The 20,433-nt window shown below is 42.1% G+C and overlaps 2 protein-coding genes across 2 annotated transcripts; one reads left to right on the top strand and one right to left on the bottom strand.

The window, feature by feature from the left end:
* Nucleotides 1-839: 839 nt before the first annotated feature.
* Nucleotides 840-7,258, top strand: si:dkey-202l22.3 (7 transmembrane receptor domain-containing protein). The gene is made up of 3 exons (XM_068318143.1): nt 840-1,290; nt 1,399-1,796; nt 7,031-7,258. Exons 1-3 carry the CDS (start codon nt 840-842, stop codon nt 7,256-7,258), a joined length of 1,077 nt encoding a protein of 358 aa, XP_068174244.1.
* Nucleotides 7,259-10,438: 3,180 nt separating this feature from the next.
* Nucleotides 10,439-16,487, bottom strand: gpr184 (G protein-coupled receptor 184). Its single transcript, XM_068318142.1, has 2 exons — nt 16,197-16,487; nt 10,439-14,124 (listed from the first exon to the last, which is right to left on the bottom strand). The coding sequence occupies exon 2, from the start codon at nt 14,091-14,093 to the stop codon at nt 13,053-13,055; it is 1,041 nt and encodes a 346-aa protein (XP_068174243.1). The 5' UTR covers nt 14,094-14,124; nt 16,197-16,487; the 3' UTR covers nt 10,439-13,052.
* Nucleotides 16,488-20,433: the final 3,946 nt, after the last annotated feature.

Below are 20,433 nucleotides of genomic sequence, written 5' to 3'. Positions count from 1 at the left end.
GGCCTGTACTCACTAATTTGTATGCATGTGTTTGAACTAACGACTAACTAGAGTGTCTCCTTCGGGGATCAAAATCTGTATATAAAATTGAAAAAAAAAAAATTCTCCTTAGACTTTTTTTCTGAAATACAAATATTGCTGGGCGGCACGGTGGCGCAGTGGGTAGCGCTGTCGCCTCACAACACGGCGGTTCCGGGTTCGAGTTCTGCTCTGTGCGGAGTTTGCATGCTGTCCCTGTGTCTGTGTGGGTTCTCTCCGGGTTCTCCGGCTTCCTCCCACCTCCAAGAACATACACATCAAGTTAATTGGCCGGTCTCAAATTGCCCGTAGGAGTGAGTGTGTGTGTGCATGGTTGTCTGTCTTTGTGTGTAGCTCCGCGGTGCACTGGCCTCATGCCAGGAATGTCCCCCGCCTCACGCCCTATGCCAGCTGAGATAGGCTCCAGCTCCCCATGACCCGCTACGGCGGATAAAGCGGCAGAGGATGAATGAGTGAATGACAAATATCGCCACATCCCAAAATCGTTTCAGAAAACAAAACTACCAATGCAAGACCTGTACACGTGTAATTGGAGTTGCTCAAGTTAACTTTGAATCAGTAACATACGTGGTGTTCGCTGTGTTTCTGTGATTTTTGCAAAAATTAATGTGATCAAATCAGAATGACAAAATTCAATAACACATGCAGAGGAAATTCAGTGACCTTCAGATTCAGTCAGTTCCCAATGTTTATGTGCTCAAAGAGGAATCTCAAATAATAGGTTGTTTTCTTATTTTTTTCCTGCAGTGTCTTGATTTTTTGTTGATCATGCTTTCATTCTAGGTTGGCCTTCTAGAGACATGGATATCATGATGGATGTGACCACTAACACCAGTCGGGAAACTGAACTAGACAGACTTGAGGGCAGACAGAGCCAAGGACTAAATTACAGTGATCCCCTGGATATGTTTGTTGGATTGGAGCTTCTTCTACATTACAAGTGCCTCTTTGTGCCTCTCTACTCCCTCATAGTGGTTGTTGCAGGAGTTGGGAACTCCTTCCTTTTGGCTTGTATCATGGCAGACAAGAAACTCCACAACGCCACCAACTTTTTTATTGGTAACCTAGCAGTCGGGGACCTTCTGATGTGTTTGAGTTGTGTACCACTGACTGTGTCTTATGCCTTTGACAGCCATGGCTGGGCTTTTGGGAGGCCCTTCTGTCACCTAGTCCCCTTGGTACAATGTGCCACGGTGTTTGCATCAGTACTTTCACTCACTGCCATCGCCATAGATCGCTACATTGTTGTAGGTAAGAAATTTTTTCTCATGACAGGTCTGTCAGATCCACTTTTTAATCAACAGAATTTTAAAATTGGAAACATGGTATGGATGAATGTATTATTTTCCCTTGTCTCAGCTCACCCAATAAGGAGGAGGATCTCTGTGTGGGGGTGTGGTATGGTGGTAGTGGGCATCTGGCTCTTATCGCTGGCCTTGGCTGCACCACCATCTCTCTACACGCGCTATGTCGACCTACGACCAAGTGGCATTGACCTGGTTGTGTGTGAGGAATTCTGGCCCAGCAGTGGCAGTCTAAGGCTGCTCTATTCCTGCTTCATTCTCATAGCCTCTTATATGATCCCACTCTTGTCAGTCAGCATATCTTATTTTGCTATTACCATCAGCCTGAAACGATATTCGGTACCAGGGGAGCCATCCAACAGCCAGCAGCTCTGGAGCCAAAAGAGGAAGAGGACCTTTTCTCTCCTGGTGGCCTCAGTGTTGGCTTTTGCACTGTGTTGGCTACCCCTGCAGGTGAGTCTTACAGTCAATCTGTTACATGCAAACAAGAGGCCACATAATGAAAAACAGGGTTTGCAGACTGTGACTGGGAAGCTATTAGGAGGAGGGAGATCTCAATCATCCATTTATCTGGTAATACAAAATCGCCAAGCAGTGATGTCTTAGACAAAGTGGAGCTTTAACCGTCCTTGAAAGAATTTAGTTTCATGTATCATTAAAAGGCCATCATTGTGCAAAAAACTTCATTGTCACCACAATGAGACATGTAAAATCACAGCAGATTATAATTTCATCTTCATATGAACAGAAGAAGACATCAAGTTTTTATAGTATACTATTGTTGTACCACTATTTGACTGCATATGGAAGGGGATCACCTGATATGTTCAAGGTGTGCCTTCTTGGTAAAATGAGCAAGAGAAATTATAAAGTGCTCTTCATACTAACGATTAAATTTACTTATTTTTTCAGCTCATCAAATTCATTGATTTTTGCCAAAGTAGCTTTATTTTCAATCTAATGTCATCAAAAACATTGCAAACGAAGCCATAAAATACTGGGAAAGTTGTTACATGCTGGAAAAACACCTGTTTGAAACACAAAAGAGCTGCCAATATAAGGCTCTGTCATCGGCCAGCTAAACAAAAGGATTACTTCACTGCCTAAGAATCAGCCAGTCCATAAAACCAGTTAATTTGCAAATGAATACATTTTGTACCCACTGCCTGCAGCCAGTGCTGTTTTCAGTTATGTCAATTAAGTCTATGGCTGTCACCTGGTTGCACATATCTGGACCCTTTTGTCTCAGGTACTTTGCAAGGACTTTCCACATACAGATCACATTCGCAGCAGGATTACACCTGATTTGTTGTATGCAAAGCATATACAGATTTATTTCTACCGAACAATATTGTATTGTATTTCACAGATTTATTGTGATTAAATTTAGCCAGTAACGCTACCTACTGCATTTTATATGTAAACTGTAAAATAAAGCCAAGGCAGAAGTGCATTAAATCTGCATTCTCTTAAAAGACTGGTTGTAAGCAAAGCTTCGGAGAACATGGGGGTAGAGTGGGCAGTAGAGCGGGTCGTTCAATCTTCCAAGATTGGCGGTTCAATTCCTGCGCCTGCCCAAAAACACTTGGAGTGTGAGCTCACAGTGGGAGCTGTCAGCTCACCTCTGGAGCACTGCCAAGGCACCCTGCCCACCACTCTACCTCCCCTTGTGTGTTTGTGTGTTCAGAGCCTGTACACACACACACACACACACACATATATATATATATAACCGTAACCGAAAACTGCTGTCACAACTAGAGATCGATGAAATACAACAACAATGCTACGGCAAGGGGGAGCCAGGACGCCAGGTCAGCGGGGGGATATCACCCCCCCCACAATCCGTGATTGGGTACCAAGCCCCAAGAGACATAGACAGCCTCAATACAAGAGCTGCTGACCTGCGAAGGAAGATCGTGACCCAAATGGAAACCTGGAGCCTCCGACAAATACCGAAGCTAAGTTGTCAAGTACCTTCAGAAGATCTGCTAGAAGATGTGAATGCTGCAATAAGAACCATCCCCACAGGGAACATAACTGAGACCAACAAGTTGATCCACAGTACAGCAACAGTAATCCTCGAGATGCTGGGATACAAGATCAACACAGGGCATAACAAACAATACCCTCCATGGAAGAGACGGTTAGAGGCCAAGATAAAGGCGACACGGAGAGAAGTCAGCCAGCTAGCCGAGCTACAGAAGGGGAACATGGTGAATAAAGGGGCACCCAGGAAATACAGCAAGCTCTCCATACCTGAAGCACTCGAAACTGCCAAACAGAGACTAACAGCTCTGGCTACCCGACTGAAGCGATACACCAAGGAGATTGAGGCCAGGAGAATAAACAAGACCTTCTCCACTCAACCAGCAAAGGTGTACTCTCAGTGGCAGGGAAATAGCATCCGGCCAGACCCACCAAGAGCTGAGGTGGAGAAATACTGGAAGGGCATATGGGAAAGAGTAGCATCACACAACACCGATGCCCAGTGGCTAGTGGACCTAAGGACTGACCACAGCTGCCTCCCAGAACAAGAACCAGTAACCATCTCAATGGCAGACATCCAAGAAAGAGTGTCAAAGATGAAGAGTTGGTCAGCACCGGGCCCCGATATGATCCATACATACTGGCTAAAGAAGCTGACAGCACTCCACGAGCGTCTAGCAGCACAGATGAACCAGCTGCTAAGGGATGGGACGCACCCAGAATGGTTGACTGAAGGCAGGACAGTCCTGATCATGAAAGACCCACAGAAGGAATCTACCCCATCCAACTACCGGCCAATAACCTGTCTCAGTACAACATGGAAGCTCCTGTCAGGCATCATGGCAGCTAAGATGAGTAGGCACATGGATCAATATATGAGCGGGACACAGAAAGGAGTTGGTAGTAACACCAGGGGAGCCAAGCACCAGCTACTGGTGGACAGAGTAGTACACAGAGCCTGTAAGAATAGACAGACCAACTTGTGCACCGCCTGGATTGACTACCAGAAAGCCTACGACTCAATGCCACACACGTGGATACTGGAATGTCTGGAACTGTATAAGATCAACAGGACACTAAGAGCCTTCATCAAGAACTCAATGGGGAAGTGGAAGACAACCCTGGAGACTAACTCCAAGCCAATTGCCCAAGTTAACATCAAGTGCGGCATATACCAAGGGGATGCACTATCACCACTGCTGTTCTGCATAGGCCTGAACCCCCTCAGTCACATCATCACAAAGAGTGGCTACGGATACCGATTCCGAAGCGGGACAACAATCAGCCATCTCCTCTACATGGATGACATCAAGCTGTATGCCAGGAATGAGCGAGAAATTGACTCACTGATCCACACCACCAGGATCTACAGCGACGACATAGGGATGTCATTCGGATTAGACAAATGTGGCCGGATGGTATCAAGAAGAGGCAAGATGATCAGAACTGAAGGGGTCAACCTACCAGGGGGCAGGATAGAAGACATCAAGGACAGCTACAAATACCTTGGAATCCCACAGGCTAATGGCAACCATGAGGAGGCCGCAAGGAAGTCATCCACAGCCAAATACCTCCAGAGAGTAAGGCAAGTCCTGAGAAGTCAGCTGAATGGCAAGAACAAGGTCCGAGCCATCAACATGTATGCACTGCCGGTCATCAGATACCCCGCTGGGATCATAAGCTGGCCAAAGGAGGAGATAGAAGCCACAGATATCAAGACTAGAAAGCTCCTCACCATGCATGGTGGGTTTCACCCCAAGTCCAGCATCCTGAGGCTGTACACTAAGCGGAAAGAGGGAGGCCGAGGACTAGTGAGCATCAGGGCCACTGTCCAGGATGAGACATCAAAAATCCAAGAGTACATCAGGAAGATGGCCCCAACAGATGAACTGCTCAGTGAATGCCTTAGACAGCAGAAACCTGAGGAGGAGGAGGAGGAGGAGACAACATGGAGGGACAAGCCCCTACACGGCATGTACCACCGTCAGATAGAGGAAGTGGCTGATATCAAGAAGACCTACCAATGGCTGAATAAAGCTGGACTGACAGACAGCACAGAGGCACTGATCATGGCAGCACAAGAACAGGCCCTAAGTACAAGGGCAATAGAGGCCAATATCTACCACAGTAGATCTGACCCAAGGTGCAGGCTATGTAAAGAAGCCCCAGAGTCAGTCCAGCATGTGGTAGCAGGGTGTAAGATGCTCGCCAGCTCAGCATACATGGAAAGGCACAACCAAGTAGCTGTGATAGTGTACAGGAACATCTGTACCCGGTATGGACTAGAAGTACCCAAATCCCAATGGGACATACCACCGAAGGTGGTTGAGAACAGCAAGGCTAAGATCCTGTGGGACTTCAGCTTCCAGACCGACAAACAGCTACTGGCTAACAAACCGGACATTGTGGTGATGGACAAAGAGCAGAAGAGAGCAGTGGTGATAGATGTGGCGATTCCAGCTGATGCCAACATCAGGAAGAAGGAACACGAAAAGATTGAGAAAATCAAGGGTTGAAAGAACAGCTGGAACAGATGTGGAAGGTTAAGGTTAATGTGGTCCCCGTGGTAGTAGGAGCACTTGGGGCAGTGACCCCCAAACTGGAAGAGTGGCTCCAGCAGATTCCTGGAACAACATCTGAAGCCTCAGTCCAGAAGAGCGCAGTCCTAGGAACAGCTAAGATACTGCGCAGAACCCTCAGACTCCCAGGCCTCTGGTAGAGGACCCGAGCTTGAGGATGACACACAGATACCACCCCACAAGGGTGAGAGGGACATTTTTTTATATATATATGCATGTGACTAACTAGAACAGGGGACTAACCAGAACAGGGGTGTCAAACTCATTATCACCAAGAACCAGGTCAGCATAATGGCTGTCCTCAAAGGGCCAGATGTAACTAATAATTGTTTCAGAGTAACTCGATGTTATGCAAAATAAATGTAACTACTCCTTAATGTTGAATGAAATTACAGTTACACAGAAAAAACATGTTTGTTTGTTTCTGTTATATTTGTCAGGTTATGAAACCTACATAACTCATCAATCAAGGATCAAACTATCTGAGCGAATATAGAAAAACATCAAATACAAGTTAGAACATTAGCTTTGTTCAAAACATTTTTGTCAGTTAAAATGGGCTGAATTACTGCATTGTGGGAAATGTAGTTTGGTCAAAGGCACACTTTTGACCTGTTTATTTTTAGAGACTCTGACCTTTTATGGTCTCATGGGCCACATCAAGTGATGTGGCGGGCCACATTTGGCCGCTAGGCCTTGAGCTTGACACGTGATCTAGAGTGTGCCACTAATTTCCCTTTAAGATTTAATTCGTTTTTTGTTTTTTTTTAAAAAAGGTCTTTCTTCTGTCTAATTAATTACTTCACTTAATTTAAATTATGTAATTTTTCAGACCCATGTTTCAATCGATAATGGTAATTACTTCCAATTATCATCTGCAAAATAAGGCTTGATCTTGATGTTTTAGTCAGAGGGTCTCAGGACAGGAATAGCAAATCATTACATCCACAGCTCCACCTTTTCCCCTGACATGGTCATTACTAGCTATTAACAAAGAAGGCGTCAAAAGGTGGTAATGCCAAACATGGGGCTTCATTAACATATTTACCAAACCAGTGGTTGACATCATGATGGGTTTGATATTGCCTGTGAGTAAAGTATTTCCATTTCACGGTGCAGGTGCTGAATCTGCTGCTGGACCTGGACCCAGACTTCATGATCATAGGCAAGCGCTACATAAACATCTTACAAATCTGCTGTCATTTAGTGGCTATGAGTTCTGCGTGTTACAACCCCTTCATCTACGCTTCGCTGCACAGCAAGGTACGCTTGCACCTGAGAGGCTACCTCTGTCCTTGTCACCCTCGCCAGAGGGGCGTGATGGAGAGAGCGACATCCAGGAGCTGATTTCTCATTGGGCCTCAACTGCCAAGTGAAGCACAAGTCCTTGCATACAGGTTAACAAACACCTCCAGCACCATTGTTAGAATCTGAGAGTTCCAAGAGAAAATAGACCAACTACTCAATATCCATTTCTCAAAGTATTTCGTACATTTTCCATCATTCACCATTTGTCAATGTAGTGTTTGTTGCCAAAGTCAGACCAGGCTTTAGTTTTAACTTGACGATGGACATGCCAATGCCATCCACCGGGATTGCAATCGATTTTTTTTCTTTTTTGTTGGTGTAGACAGCAGATCCTGCAGCCTTGAAAATGCAGGCTGTGGCATAAACAAACCCTCAGGCTGAAAGGCTCTTTAGTGTACTTATGCCGGAGGCTGATGCCAGGATTTACTACGACGGTTGCATGACATGCTTTAAACAGTAAATGAAGGTGGATACAAGGTGGATGAGGTATGAGCAAAACATGATTTTACCTTGTTTATTTTTTCCCTATTACTAAATGGCTGTCCTCCAAATGGTTATTGTTAATATATAACAATATATATACTGTGGGACTTCAGCTTCCAGACTGACAAACAACTTCTGGCTGAATGTCTGTGTAGATTCTAAGTTATGCAGGTCATGGTTATCCAAAGCTGTTTAGAGGAATCCACTGGACTTTAAGAAAGTTCTTGAAGACGTTTCGTCTCTCATCCAAGAGACTTCTTCAGTTCTAAAGTTGGCTGGTCTTGTCCCAGCTTATTAACCCTGTGGGATGTGGTCAGTGCTATTCACATTCCAACGACCATCGTTGAAACCCATGTGACTCCTCAACGATTGTTGATGGGAGTGTCAAAGGGGGGTCGTTTAAATGCAAGTTCCACCTTTGGATACTAATGAGGCTCATTAGCATGAGAACACAGAACAGCTTTGGATAGCTCCTGGCTAACAAACCGGACATAGTGGTGGTGGACAAAGGGCAGAAGAGAGCCGTGGTGATAGGTATGGCGATTCCAGCTGACGCCAACATCAGAAAGAAGGAACATGAAACAGTTCATAAGTATCAAGGATTGAAAGAACAGCTGGAACATATGTGGAAGATCAAGGTTAATGTTGTCCCCGTGGTGGGGCAGTGACCCCCAAATTTGACGAGGGGCTCCAGCAAATTCCTGGAACAACATCTGAAGTCCAGAAGAGCGCAGCCCTTGGAACAGCTAAGATACTGCGCAGAATCCTCAGACTCCCAGGCCTTTGGTAGAGGACCCAAGCTTGAGGATGACACACAGATACCACCCCACAAGGGTGCGATGGACATTATTTATTAATTACATAAGACTTATTATATATTATATATGTTTATTTAAGTAGATATTTACAGTTCCCACTGTTCTGATGGTGTATGTTTCATCACATGATTTCACATATTTGCGTAGCATCTGTATATGTAATGCATATTTGTTCACATAGGCTATATGTTGTGCGTTTTACATACATGATTGATTTATTGTGTCAATTGATTTTATTGATACAATAAAATTGTGTCAATAAAAACAAAACATTAAAAAAGTAATATAAAAAGATTGAAGGCTTTAGAAATAATAAAATTAAAGGAAAAATATCAAGAGATTGGTAACGTACCTCAGAGGGTTGAAGGCTGTCGAGTTTTTTCAGATTTAATAAGGTGTCCTGCTTATATAGTAAAAAATATGTTTATTTGCTTTAGATAAAGAAGTTTCATAATGCATTCACAATGCAGATGGACGACAGACTGTCCCTCAGAAAAGTCAATCAGTTCAAAAGAGACAAAGCACTATTTGTGAAACTCATCCAAAGTGGCAGGGACAAAAAAAAACGTGTAGCTGTGATGAAAGCTGATGTACTGAAGCACCCTGCCCCCTCCATCCTAACAATCAGATTACAAGCAAATCTTGGTTTTTGAATGCTTTAGACATCGAACAAATTGGAATTCCACCAAAAACAAACTTTTTTGTCTTAGAAGTCAAACAAAATCTGGAAGTCGAACACAAAACAAACGCGTTTTTGGGGCGAACGTGGCTCAGTGGTATCGCGGGTCGTCCAATGATTTAAGATTGGCAGTTTGATTCCCGCTCCCGCCGAGTCATTTGTTGTTGTGTCCTTGGGCAAGACACTTTACCCTCCTTGCCTCCAGTGGGGCACTCGCTGGTGTGTGAATGTGTGTGATTGTTCCACTGGTGGTCGGAGGGGCCGTAGGCGCAGATTGGCAGCCACGCCTCCGTCAGTCTGCCCCAGGGCAGCTGTGGCTACATAGATAGTCTACCATCACCAAGTATGAATGAAGAGTGAATGAATAATGTTGTAAAAATTTTACAACATGAGAAGTGTGATATGCTGTATATAATGTTACTGTGGAGCATACCAGACATAGTTATCGACCCTCTAACTACAGATTTAATTTATTCTTATTATTATTTTAGTAAAAATGAACAAAGAAGAGTATTGTAAAGTAAATTGTATTATTACATTATCAGTGTGATTTTTACAGTAAGATCTCAGAAGTGTTTTATTAAAGGACACAGTGACGACATTAGAAAGAAGGACTAAAGTGGTTAAGATGCAATCTTTGCCACTTCAGTGGTGTAAACTTGTAAATAATATATGTAAATAACAATATGTAAATAATGGTTTTACCATTGCATTCCAGAGGAGTGAATGGGTACAACCATCTTGCAGTGCAAGAGTTGATATTTGTTTGTCCCTTGGCTGCTAGCTGGATTTCACTTAAGTCATGTAAGATTCAGAGCTCTGGCAAAGGGAAAGTGAAGAAGAGCATATTTAAAAATATAGACTACAGGAAAATATTTTGGGCCAACAAAAATATAAAATTACGGTCATGAGTAGCTATATAGTACGAGTATGAGAAGGAATATGTACTGTATGTGTATGTAAATATGAAGACCTGCTCATTCTATCTGAAATCTAACTAGAAATATATCTGCATGTTCATAAAAAGTAAAAATGAATGTTGTTTTGATCATTATAAGCTGTTTAGGGTGATTGGTCAAATAAATGGCAGTGATAATCTGTATAATTTTGTACTTCGTGTTAAAAGTTATGTGTAGCTAAGACAAATAAAGACATACTGTAGATATTTCATTATGAGTATGTGAAAAAAAAGTTGTTTTCTTGTTTTCTGTCAGTCAAATAAAGTGATGGATTTTATTGTTTACCTTTAATATACTTATTTTACAATCCTACATGATAGTGACAACCACATCTACACATTAGTGAGTGTGTTTACGCACATGTGTTTGTGTGTGTGTATGAGTGTGTGTATAAAAACACTACACAATTATGCAGTCACTGAAACCAAATAGTTGCTGTGTGTCAGTGTGTCATATACTGTCAAGTGTCTAGTACATAAAGCATTTATGTTTAAAGATGGGCGAAAAGGAAAAACAGGAAAAATAGCAAATAAATAACAACATACAGAAATATGATAAATATGCATTGGTGAAACCTGAATAAAAATGTACATAACAAAAATATTTCTGGTCTGTTGAGATAAAGATAGTACTGTGACTTATGATAATCGAATACCATTTTTATTGCCTAGCTGACTAAATATTAAATCTAATGAAAACCTACTTCAAAGTTGTGGTTAAGGCATGCATTTGGTTTTATTTTGATTATCAAGATTTGTTCATTAGAGACTGACAGTAAACAAAAGAAGAGCAGTGGTTTTATTACTATAGCAGGTAGATTTAAAAAGTCTCTCTGTTCGGTGGAGGTTTTCAGGTTACGCCTTGCGATACTTAAGGCCCCGTCCACACGATGACGGATTTTTTTGAAAACGCAACTTTTTAAGAACGCATCGAAAATGATTCGCCTCCACACGACAGCGTTTTCAAAAATATCTCTGTCCACACCAGTGCATTTTCGAAGACGACTACAAGCATGCCAAACCATGTGGTGGCAGTATTGAGTAAAATTTTATCCAATAGGAATCCTCCATGTTTTGTTGTCACAACACACGGGCCCATAAATATGACGTCACAGAGGTTATCGTCGCAGGCAAGACGTCAGCGTTTTTAAAAAGCTGTGGATACACCGTCCACACGACAACGCAGACCCAGTGTTTTTTAAAGAATCCACCTCGGCGAGCGTTTTTAAAAAGTTGTGTTTTCGTTCCGGATATCTGCGTTGTCATGTGGACGGAAGGCGTAAACGGAACAAAAAAGTTGAGTTTTCAAAAAGTTCCGGCGTCGTGTGGACGGGGCCTAAGCATCTTAGGAAAGCTTATACTGTAGTGTATAAGCTATTAGGCCAGTCCTGCATTGTGGGATCAGGAGTCAGAAAAGCAATATTGATTTTTAAGTGAGTCTGCCTGCAATCTGCATTAGCTCCTTCTAGAGGGAATGCATCTCTAATATCTTGGTTCCAATTCCACGGGACAATCGACTGCAAACTACAAATGAGGATTTTTTAAAGTGCCACTTCTCCAGCTCTGTTGAAAGTACTGAGGGGAAAAATACAGCAAGATCATGACATCATCTGGAAAATTATCTTCATATAGACTTTATTAATTATGGCTTGCCATGCTTTTTTGTCAACCATTCTGAAAGCACCAAATTCAAACCGTGTATCAGATCATCGCTCACTGCTTTCATCTTACAAAGTAGTGCTGTTAGTATCACAATGAAGGAACATACTCATATGTGACTACAGTAATTCATTATCTTTCTCAGAATAAAAATTAATGGGGCAAAGTAATAAAATTATGTCAGGCTTTATTTACATAGAAAATAGTTGGTCTTTGAAAATATTTGAATTGAAGCTTACATTCAGGGGCTAAATTAAAACATTATGAAAGAATGTAACCCATATATTAATTTTATTAATGTTTTATTGCAAGAAATTTTGTAAAAGCCAGTCAGATATGATTGCTGTTTGTCATCTATAGACCACAGACACAGCAGTATAAGCTTTTGCAAATAAAGAGCAGGTTGAACAAACCAAGCTGACCTGAAGGTTCATGCTGGAAAATGCAACGTGCTCAGCTGGCAATGTATTGATGTTCCCTCAGAAGAGTTCTGTCGATGCAGGAGAGAAACACTTCGTGAATAATTGACAAGATATGAAACAAAACAACAACTTAAATGCAGCTGGATCACATGATCCTTCCTTTTTTTTATTACTTTCTGTTGTTCTGTCTGTAGTTTATTTTTATTTTTTTTTAAATTCTTCACCCATCTGCCTACTTCAGCTACTCTACTGATTTAATTTCCAGCTCACCAGATCATCAACATGTGCTATGTACTATCATCTACAAAGTTTTTTCTTCCTGTGGAACCTTCAATAGAACCTAAAACTTGAGTGATGGTTCAAACCACTGGTTTACTTGAATCATATAATAACCACTATCTTATAGCATGCTATAGATTTAATGCATCATTTGCTGCATCAGGGTCACAGTATCACAATCACAGTAACACTGAATAATTTGGACATAGAAACGAAAAGTGCACTTCAGCCCCAGCGATATCCAGCGATGAACCCAGGATTATCACTGCTGAAGAACTCTTGAGAAAGCAGAACCTGGGAGTGCAATTCAGTTACAGAGCTCTGACATGCATGTCATGCACCAACCTCCTCCCCGGTGTGCAGGATGTGATGAAAAGGACACTCAAAGGGTTAATCACAGGGCAAAAATAATCTTTCTATTCATGAAATGTGAAAATGAGGCCGTGTTTATGCATTATTATGAATAATAATGTACAATATATTAATACTTATATGAAAATAAACACGCATGTATACAAGTCATTGGATTATTTTGTTATATTAAATTTGATTTCTGGTTTCCCCTGTTAAATTCATTTAGAGCACAGTCTGTGTCCGTCTGTGTCCTTCTGTGTCTCCTCCAACACAGTCTCACCTCTTCCTGGACTCCATTACTGACCAACACATACAGCACAGGGTCTACCACGCAGTTCAGACTGGACAATGCCAGCGTGCAAGAGAAGTAAAAGTGTGTTTTTTGTTCAAACTGGCAGTAACTTTTTTTCTCGCTGAGGTAGAAGACTAAGGAGCGAGCAAATAGAAGGATGTGATATGGAGCAAAGCACATAGAGAAAATCCCAATCACGCCATAGGACAGGAGGCGGACCTTCCTCTTAGCTTGTGGACTCAAGCCGGGGCTCTGGCCCACTGTGGCCAGCACCCTCCAGTAGCTAAAAGCCAACACCAGTAAGGGTAGCAGGAAGCCAAAGCCCACTCTCAGCATGTTGAACAAGGCAATGGGTTTCTCCATAGGATACGTTTCATAACAACGGTCATTGTTGTTCATGTCATCATGTGCATCTTTGAGGTTATCGTTGACCAGTACCATAATATGGAGGACAACCACTACAACGTAAACAACGACACACTGTGTCCAGACGTAACGTGACGAGAGGTGGGTCTTGGAGCGGAGCGGGAAGGTGACCACCAGGAAGCGGTCCACAGAGATGCAGCAGAGTAGGTAGATGCTGATATACATGTTGGAGTAGTAGAAGAAGCCCGCTATACTGCAGGAGATGACTCCGAGCTGCCAGTTGTGTTCCTGCCGGTAATAATTGATCCAAAGGGGTATAGTGAAAAGGAAGAGTATGTCAGAGATGGACAGGTTGAGCAGGAAGATACCCAGAACATTTTGCCGTTGCATCTGCTGCCAGATGGGACCCAGGGTGACCACATTGAAGATCAAACCAAATATAAAAGCAAGGATGTAAACAGACATCAGGAAGTCGCTGACAGCGCTGTCGCCAATTTCAACGCACTCTGTAGCATTTGTAGTTGTTCGTGTAGGCGGGATAGTGATGTTCACTGTTTCTCTCATTTTTTTGTCACTTTGATGATAGGAAATTCACCTGTAAAACAAACAAGATCTCAATTAGGGTGTATTTGTCAGGTAGAATTAAATAACATATATCAACAGTTCAGCAGACATTTGGTACATGAAGTTTCTCCCTCACTGAAGATGCATATCATGTTGCCTGTTGAACACATTGCACCGTGGGCCACAAGATTACAAAAATGACTTCTTCACTACACTGATTGGTCTTGAAAATTGGATTGGACTTGAAAATGTCACATTTATTCTTCATAAGTGTCTCTGTCTCATAGCAACTGAGAAACACAATTTTATTACTGTATACTGGATGAATTAAATGTTGTCTGCACTGTAAACACAATACATACGTACACTAGATATCCTCATTAGAACCGCCCACAGCATCTCCCCCTGAATGAGGGATTTAAGTGTTTACTCTGGTTTGAGGGATAAGTAATGTGAGCTCTGTCATGCCCTAAATAAATTAATCAATCAATGCAACCCTGATTTAGGATATAAATGCATAGTCAGTCCCATCTTGTCTTGGAGCTGTTCGTATAATTCCCGTATATCAGGCAGACACTTCTTGAATATTACTCTGCACTTCTTCCTGTTCGAAATTATTTAGATCAGCAAAAGAAAAAACATTGAAAAAACAGAAACGACTGCCCACAGACATTAATGTCATTGAAACATACTGTAATTCATTCTAAAAGTGTAGATCACTTGAATCACTTCCTTAAAGGCCACATGGCTTTTTTCACTGTAAAAATCATACGAGTCCCCCATCGCTTAGCTTTCATGTAGATTTTATTCTGCATCACGAAGCCAAGCTTGTGATCTGTATCGCCATGGTTATTTCTCCCAGCAGCAGTCGTTCGTATTTGTCTCCCCTCCCCATGCTGTGTTCTATCGCTTGGGCCTGTTCCTGCTGTGTTCACAGTCTCAGGAAGCATCTAATGCCATTAACGCCTGACCAGAGATAGACCGTCCCATCCAAACTCAATAATGGAGAAGCCATTTAGAGGCAGACCATCTTTGGTGAATGATAATGTGTCTGCAAGAACATGTGTGTTTATTTGAGTGTATGTGTGTGTGTGTGTGTGTGTGTGTGTGTGCGTGCGTGCGTGCGTGCGTGCGTCCGTGCGTGCGTGTGTGTGTGTGGGTGTGTGTGAGTGCAGGTGAACATATGTGGAAATTGGTTCAATTTAATGGAATATTCATAGTGGTTTCATGTAATGTGGGTTGGGGAAACTTTGCTGGAAATTTTTGCTTGTAAATTGTAGACTTCCTCTAAACGTATTCACCACGCTGCTGTTTTGTCATCAGTCTGGCTCTGATGAATCACAAGGAGGTCTTCCCCTCTTATAACAATGGGCCAGGATATAAAGTTTCATTCATGTTTGCTCTGCTTTAGAAGGATCTTTAAATGTTGTTGTCATCAGGTTATCTTTTAAAGCATGACCATTTTATCTGATCATATAATCCTAACCTACTTCACACAGCTCGTCCATACTTTAGCTTGTCCATTTGTGTAGTCAAGCCAACTATGTGTTAACATTACTTTAAGCTGAACTAAGCCTTGTTGTTATTACACAGACGTGTTGTCACTAGAGAGACTTTATAAGTGCAAAAACTGCAGCTGTTTCCCTACAGAGATGGAAAGCGTGTGTCAAATCTCTTCCTTCAAAAAAAACAGTGAAACAAATTTTATTTTATGTTTCATCGCTTGCCTCCCTAATTCCAAAGCAGTGCATCACTCTCCCTCTCTGCCAAGCACACTCCTGTGAATTTCCACTGTTTAAACAATTTCCTGCTGCATCCTTTAACCTGTTGTGGTGATAACTGCACAAAACTGCACAAAATATTCCACCTCGCAAAGATTTGTCCTGGGAGCTTAATTAAATTTGCAATGCTGGTACACGGAGCTGCAGGGATGCTGTCTTGGTCTTGAAAGCAACTCAACAGGGGACAAAAAGGAAAACAAGGGACTTGTCCAAACGTAAGCATTACCCTTAACACCAGAATGATAAATATTTTACTTATTTACTGTCTTTATAACTTTTTGTATACTCTTAGAACTCTTAAATCCAGAAGTAATGGCCTCACCTTTGTTTGTGGTCAGAACTATCTCTTGATTGTAGATGGCGTTTCAGGAGATGGGGAATTTCTGACTCATTCCAGAGCTGGTTTGTTCAAATTCAGTCCCAGACGGTCAAAAGACAAACTCAGGAGAGACTCTTCATCATGCTACTGACCGGCTGCAGTTCCCCATGATACTCTTGACTCTGAAATCACAGCTAGCACAGCTCTCTGTCTCTGTCTCTCTGTCTCTCTGTCTCTCTGTCTCTCTGTCTCTCTCTCTCTCTCTCTCTCTCTCTCTCTCTCTCTCTCTCTCTCTCTCTCTCTCTCTCTCTCTGTCTCTCTCTCTCTCTCTCTCTCTCTCTCTCTCTCTCTCTCTCTCTCTCTCTCTCTCTCTCTCTCTCTCTCTGTGTGTTCTTTTTTTCCTCTCAGGTCAAGATAACTTACTGTTGACAGCCACAGCTGAAATGTCAGCACACAGTGAGTGGGGTAGGTATGGAGTGAAGCATAAAAGGGGAAGATGCATGTAGGTGGGGAGGTTTGGTTTTTACACGCACGCACGGAGGATGTGATCTTCATGGGTGGAGAGAAATGATGGACTGTGGTGCACCACATTACCCTGAAAATGACTGTATGACGTGAACAATGCATTCAGGGAAATGAAACCCTGTAGTCAGACAGCAAGGTGACAACACACAAAATCTTAATTCCTTTATTTTATTCTCTCATAGTTTTTTTATGTTTTAAATAAAATTTAAATGTATATTAGACCAGCAATGGGTGCAAACTGATAAATTTAAATATGGTGGGTAGACACTAGCAAGCGGTTTGAACTGTGAGCTTATCAGATGCAGTCGTTTACTGATGGGAACCCTATCAGTGGAATGTCCAACATCCTTTAAATGTTTATGAAAGGCATCTGTACCGCGGCCTGCAGCCTCTATGTTAATATGTACAGTAAATATTTATGCCACTGCACTGTGAAGTTACCATAGCAGTCTGTGATACCTCATATTATATAAAAAAGAAAGATAAGCTTCTGCTCTTCTTCACACTCTGAATTTGAGTACTAGCTCAAGACAAAAGCTTCCAGCTGGTTGTCTAGTCAATGCGAACCCAGAGATACATCGTCAGACCTGTGGTCACCTTTTGTCTGCAGGTGAAACCCTTTTGTCCACCACCACCAAGACGGTTCTTATCATACTACTGCATTACAGAGTGATAGTGGGTTGCTATCACTGTGCAATAGACCCAGAATCATTGTATCATGTGCATATTTACTTATATCATTTTTAGAATTGAGAATATGAAGTGTGAAGAAATGTGGTGGAGTCTGAAAGAGGTAGATTACAATGACGAAATGGTTGACGTTATGTCCCCCATTACAATATTTTGAAAGGGACTTTCTAGCCTCACAATCCATAATGTGTTTTTTCTTCTTGATAGCTATCGAGTGTTTTGACGTGTGACTGTGTGAGAGTTCTGTCTACATCTGTTTGGAATGAACACATTATTATTATGTGCCAGGCTGTTCAAAGCAGGAGCAATCCATGACACACACACACACACACACACACACACACACACACACACACACACACACACACACACACACACACACACACACACACACACACACACACACACACACACAAACTATTATCATGATGAATTTATGAAACACGTCTTTTGAAACATTTAATTGTGGATTTTCACTCACAGCTGCAAAGCGACTCAGGAATCATGCTGAACCTGCTTTTCAATTCAGTTACTGTGATGTGAAATGAGCCAGGATGTGCTTTCTGGTTTTTCATCTGTCTGAGAACCAGGATTGCTCTGCGATTCAATGTTATTTTGAAAATTGCTCTACATTGCTGATTTACTTTGAGAAAGTATTTTTCCTGAGTGCAGGAGTAAGATCAACAGCTAGGACACGATTCAAATTTACATTACAGTTAAACTGTAGGTCTTTTGCTCTGTAGTCCTAAAGACAGATGAGGAAAGTGCAATCAGGTTTTGTGATCATACAGAATTTCACAATAAAAGGCTGAACATTTCCTGAGCTAATGTGGTTTTTGTTTTGTGTGTTCATGCTGTGTTATATTTGATGATGATGTCATATTGGCAAAAAGTAAACACAAATACAATTTATAACTCAAGAGTAGAAGATCATCATTAAAATATTTTTAGATATGTTAACATCACATTTTTCTCACAAGCTTGAAGGAGAAAACACTTTCCATCTGTAGGTCACACTATTCCAATAAAACCTCAAATACCATTCTGCTGATATTTTATTTCTCAATGTAAACCAACACCAGCATTGACCTGATCCTTTTCTCGGCCACAGCTGTGCCTCCAGCTATTTTTATCAGGACCCGACAGCAGATGCAGCGAGTGTCCACACATGACATTGAGTAAAAGGTTTATTATAACTTGACAGGAAGGTTCAGCTGATGAAAGCAGGCAGTAGGCAGGAAATGTGAGAGGTTAGACAATTACACAGAGCCTTGAGGTGGGTGGCTGTTCCACCATGAGCTGGAAACTGGCACTGCAGATCCTGACACAGGAGAAACATTCTAGGAAACAACTCTGATAATACTAAGACATTCAATAGCACTGAGGAGGTGGCGCAAACTGGCACCGTGGACGTGAAGTCAAGGCAAGATTCTTATATTTTGCCAATGAGGTAATAGATGGTATGAACTGATGTCTTGCTCCAGCTAGATGACACCCCACCTGTCAGACTAAACTAAACATTTATTTAATGCCTACCTTTAAGGTAAAACCATCCATTTTCTATACTGCATCTTACGCCGTCGCCGATCGTGGGTTGCTGGAGCCAACCCCAGCTACTGAGGGCTTGAGGCAGGGTACACTCCAGGCGCGATGCCAGTGTACCACGGAGTCAAATGCAAACATGCAAACACTCAGGCACACACCTACGGGCAATTTGGGACCGGACAAATCACCTGAAGTGCATGTTTTTGCAGGTGGGAGGAAGCTGCAGAGCCCGGAGAGAACCCACGCACGGGGAGAACATGCAAACTGCGCACAGAGCGGGCTTGAACCCCAGAACCGCCTGGCTCTGCGGCGACAATGCTACCCACTGCACAGCCGTGCTGCCCAGGCAAGAAAAAGGAAAGAAATGTTTCCTCTTCAATTAAAATTGGATGGACTCTATATCTTTTTAAAATGACTGAACCATCAGCAGCCCATGAACATTCATGTGTGGCAAGGAATCCAATTTTCTGATATTCACATTCATAGTATCTGATTTCTAAGACAGGAAAATACATGAACAAGACATGAAGGCATATGGTGGCTTGTTTTACTAGTTTATATGTGTACTAGCACGATTTCCCTTCTCATTCTCAATCTATTTCCTGATGCTGAGGTTGAACCTGGATCACCTTTTCACTTTCTACAAAATTACCCAGCTGGTAACTGATGCTGTTCAAATGCTGCACAACTGGACATCAGTCCTTGACCTGTGTTGTTCTGATGGCCTATTTTGACCTAAACTGTAGGGCTTCAAAAGAAGTTAGAAGAAGAGGAAAATCTGGGGACACAGAATGAGGTTTGGGAGCTCTTCGTCATCCAAAAGGAGGATGAGCTCAATTTCCAATTGAAACTTCTTAAATCTATCTTCTTTGTTTATATCTACTTCACCCTACAACAGCCTACAATAAACAGTCTACAAACAAGTTGTTCTTGTGTCGACCAAACCTGATGCATCTTCTTATGTTGAAGTTTTTTGCAAAAAAATCTTCTTCTTCTGAAGGACTTAAGTGCTTTCATCTAATGTAAAATTGTAAAATGTTTGAATGTGATTTAAGTGTTTTTGCAAAAATCAAAAAAATCGTATCTTATAGAATGAAGAGTGAAAGAAGAAGATTTAAAAAATGGGTGTCCTTCCCATTCCTCCATATTTGATGTCCAGAGCATCTCTCAGACGTAATTCTACAAAATAAGCATTTTCTCAGAAATGCAATTAACAAGGGACAAATGGAGCAAATAGAGTTCAGATACACACATGCGCACGCACGCACGCACGCAGACAGGCAGGCAGGCAGGCACGCACGCATGCACGCACACACACACACACACACAACTCAATATCTGTAGTTGTCATCAGACAAACCTTCCCCATTTTTGCAGTTTTAGGCCCACCATTGTCCTTACATCCACGAATCGGCTCTAGTGGGGATTCAAGAAAAGTTGTTCGTCACTCCCCAATACCTAAATATGAACATATTTAGCA

This window comes from Antennarius striatus, chromosome 6, assembly GCF_040054535.1.
Source record: "Antennarius striatus isolate MH-2024 chromosome 6, ASM4005453v1, whole genome shotgun sequence".
NCBI lineage: Eukaryota > Metazoa > Chordata > Actinopteri > Lophiiformes > Antennariidae > Antennarius > Antennarius striatus.
The sequence above is the reverse complement of the archived record's forward strand: the minus strand, read 5'-3'. Positions and strand labels throughout refer to the sequence as shown.

Bases quoted from the DNA above. Each gene is read 5' to 3' on its own strand.
- si:dkey-202l22.3 (XM_068318143.1), top strand. From the start codon at position 840: ATGGATATCATGATGGATGTGACCACTAACACCAGTCGGGAAACTGAA. The intron at 1,291-1,398 runs GTAAGAAATTTT...CCCTTGTCTCAG, and splicing joins AGATCGCTACATTGTTGTAG to CTCACCCAATAAGGAGGAGG. The intron at 1,797-7,030 runs GTGAGTCTTACA...TTCACGGTGCAG, and splicing joins TGTGTTGGCTACCCCTGCAG to GTGCTGAATCTGCTGCTGGA.
- gpr184 (XM_068318142.1), bottom strand. From the start codon at position 14,093: ATGAGAGAAACAGTGAACATCACTATCCCGCCTACACGAACAACTACA.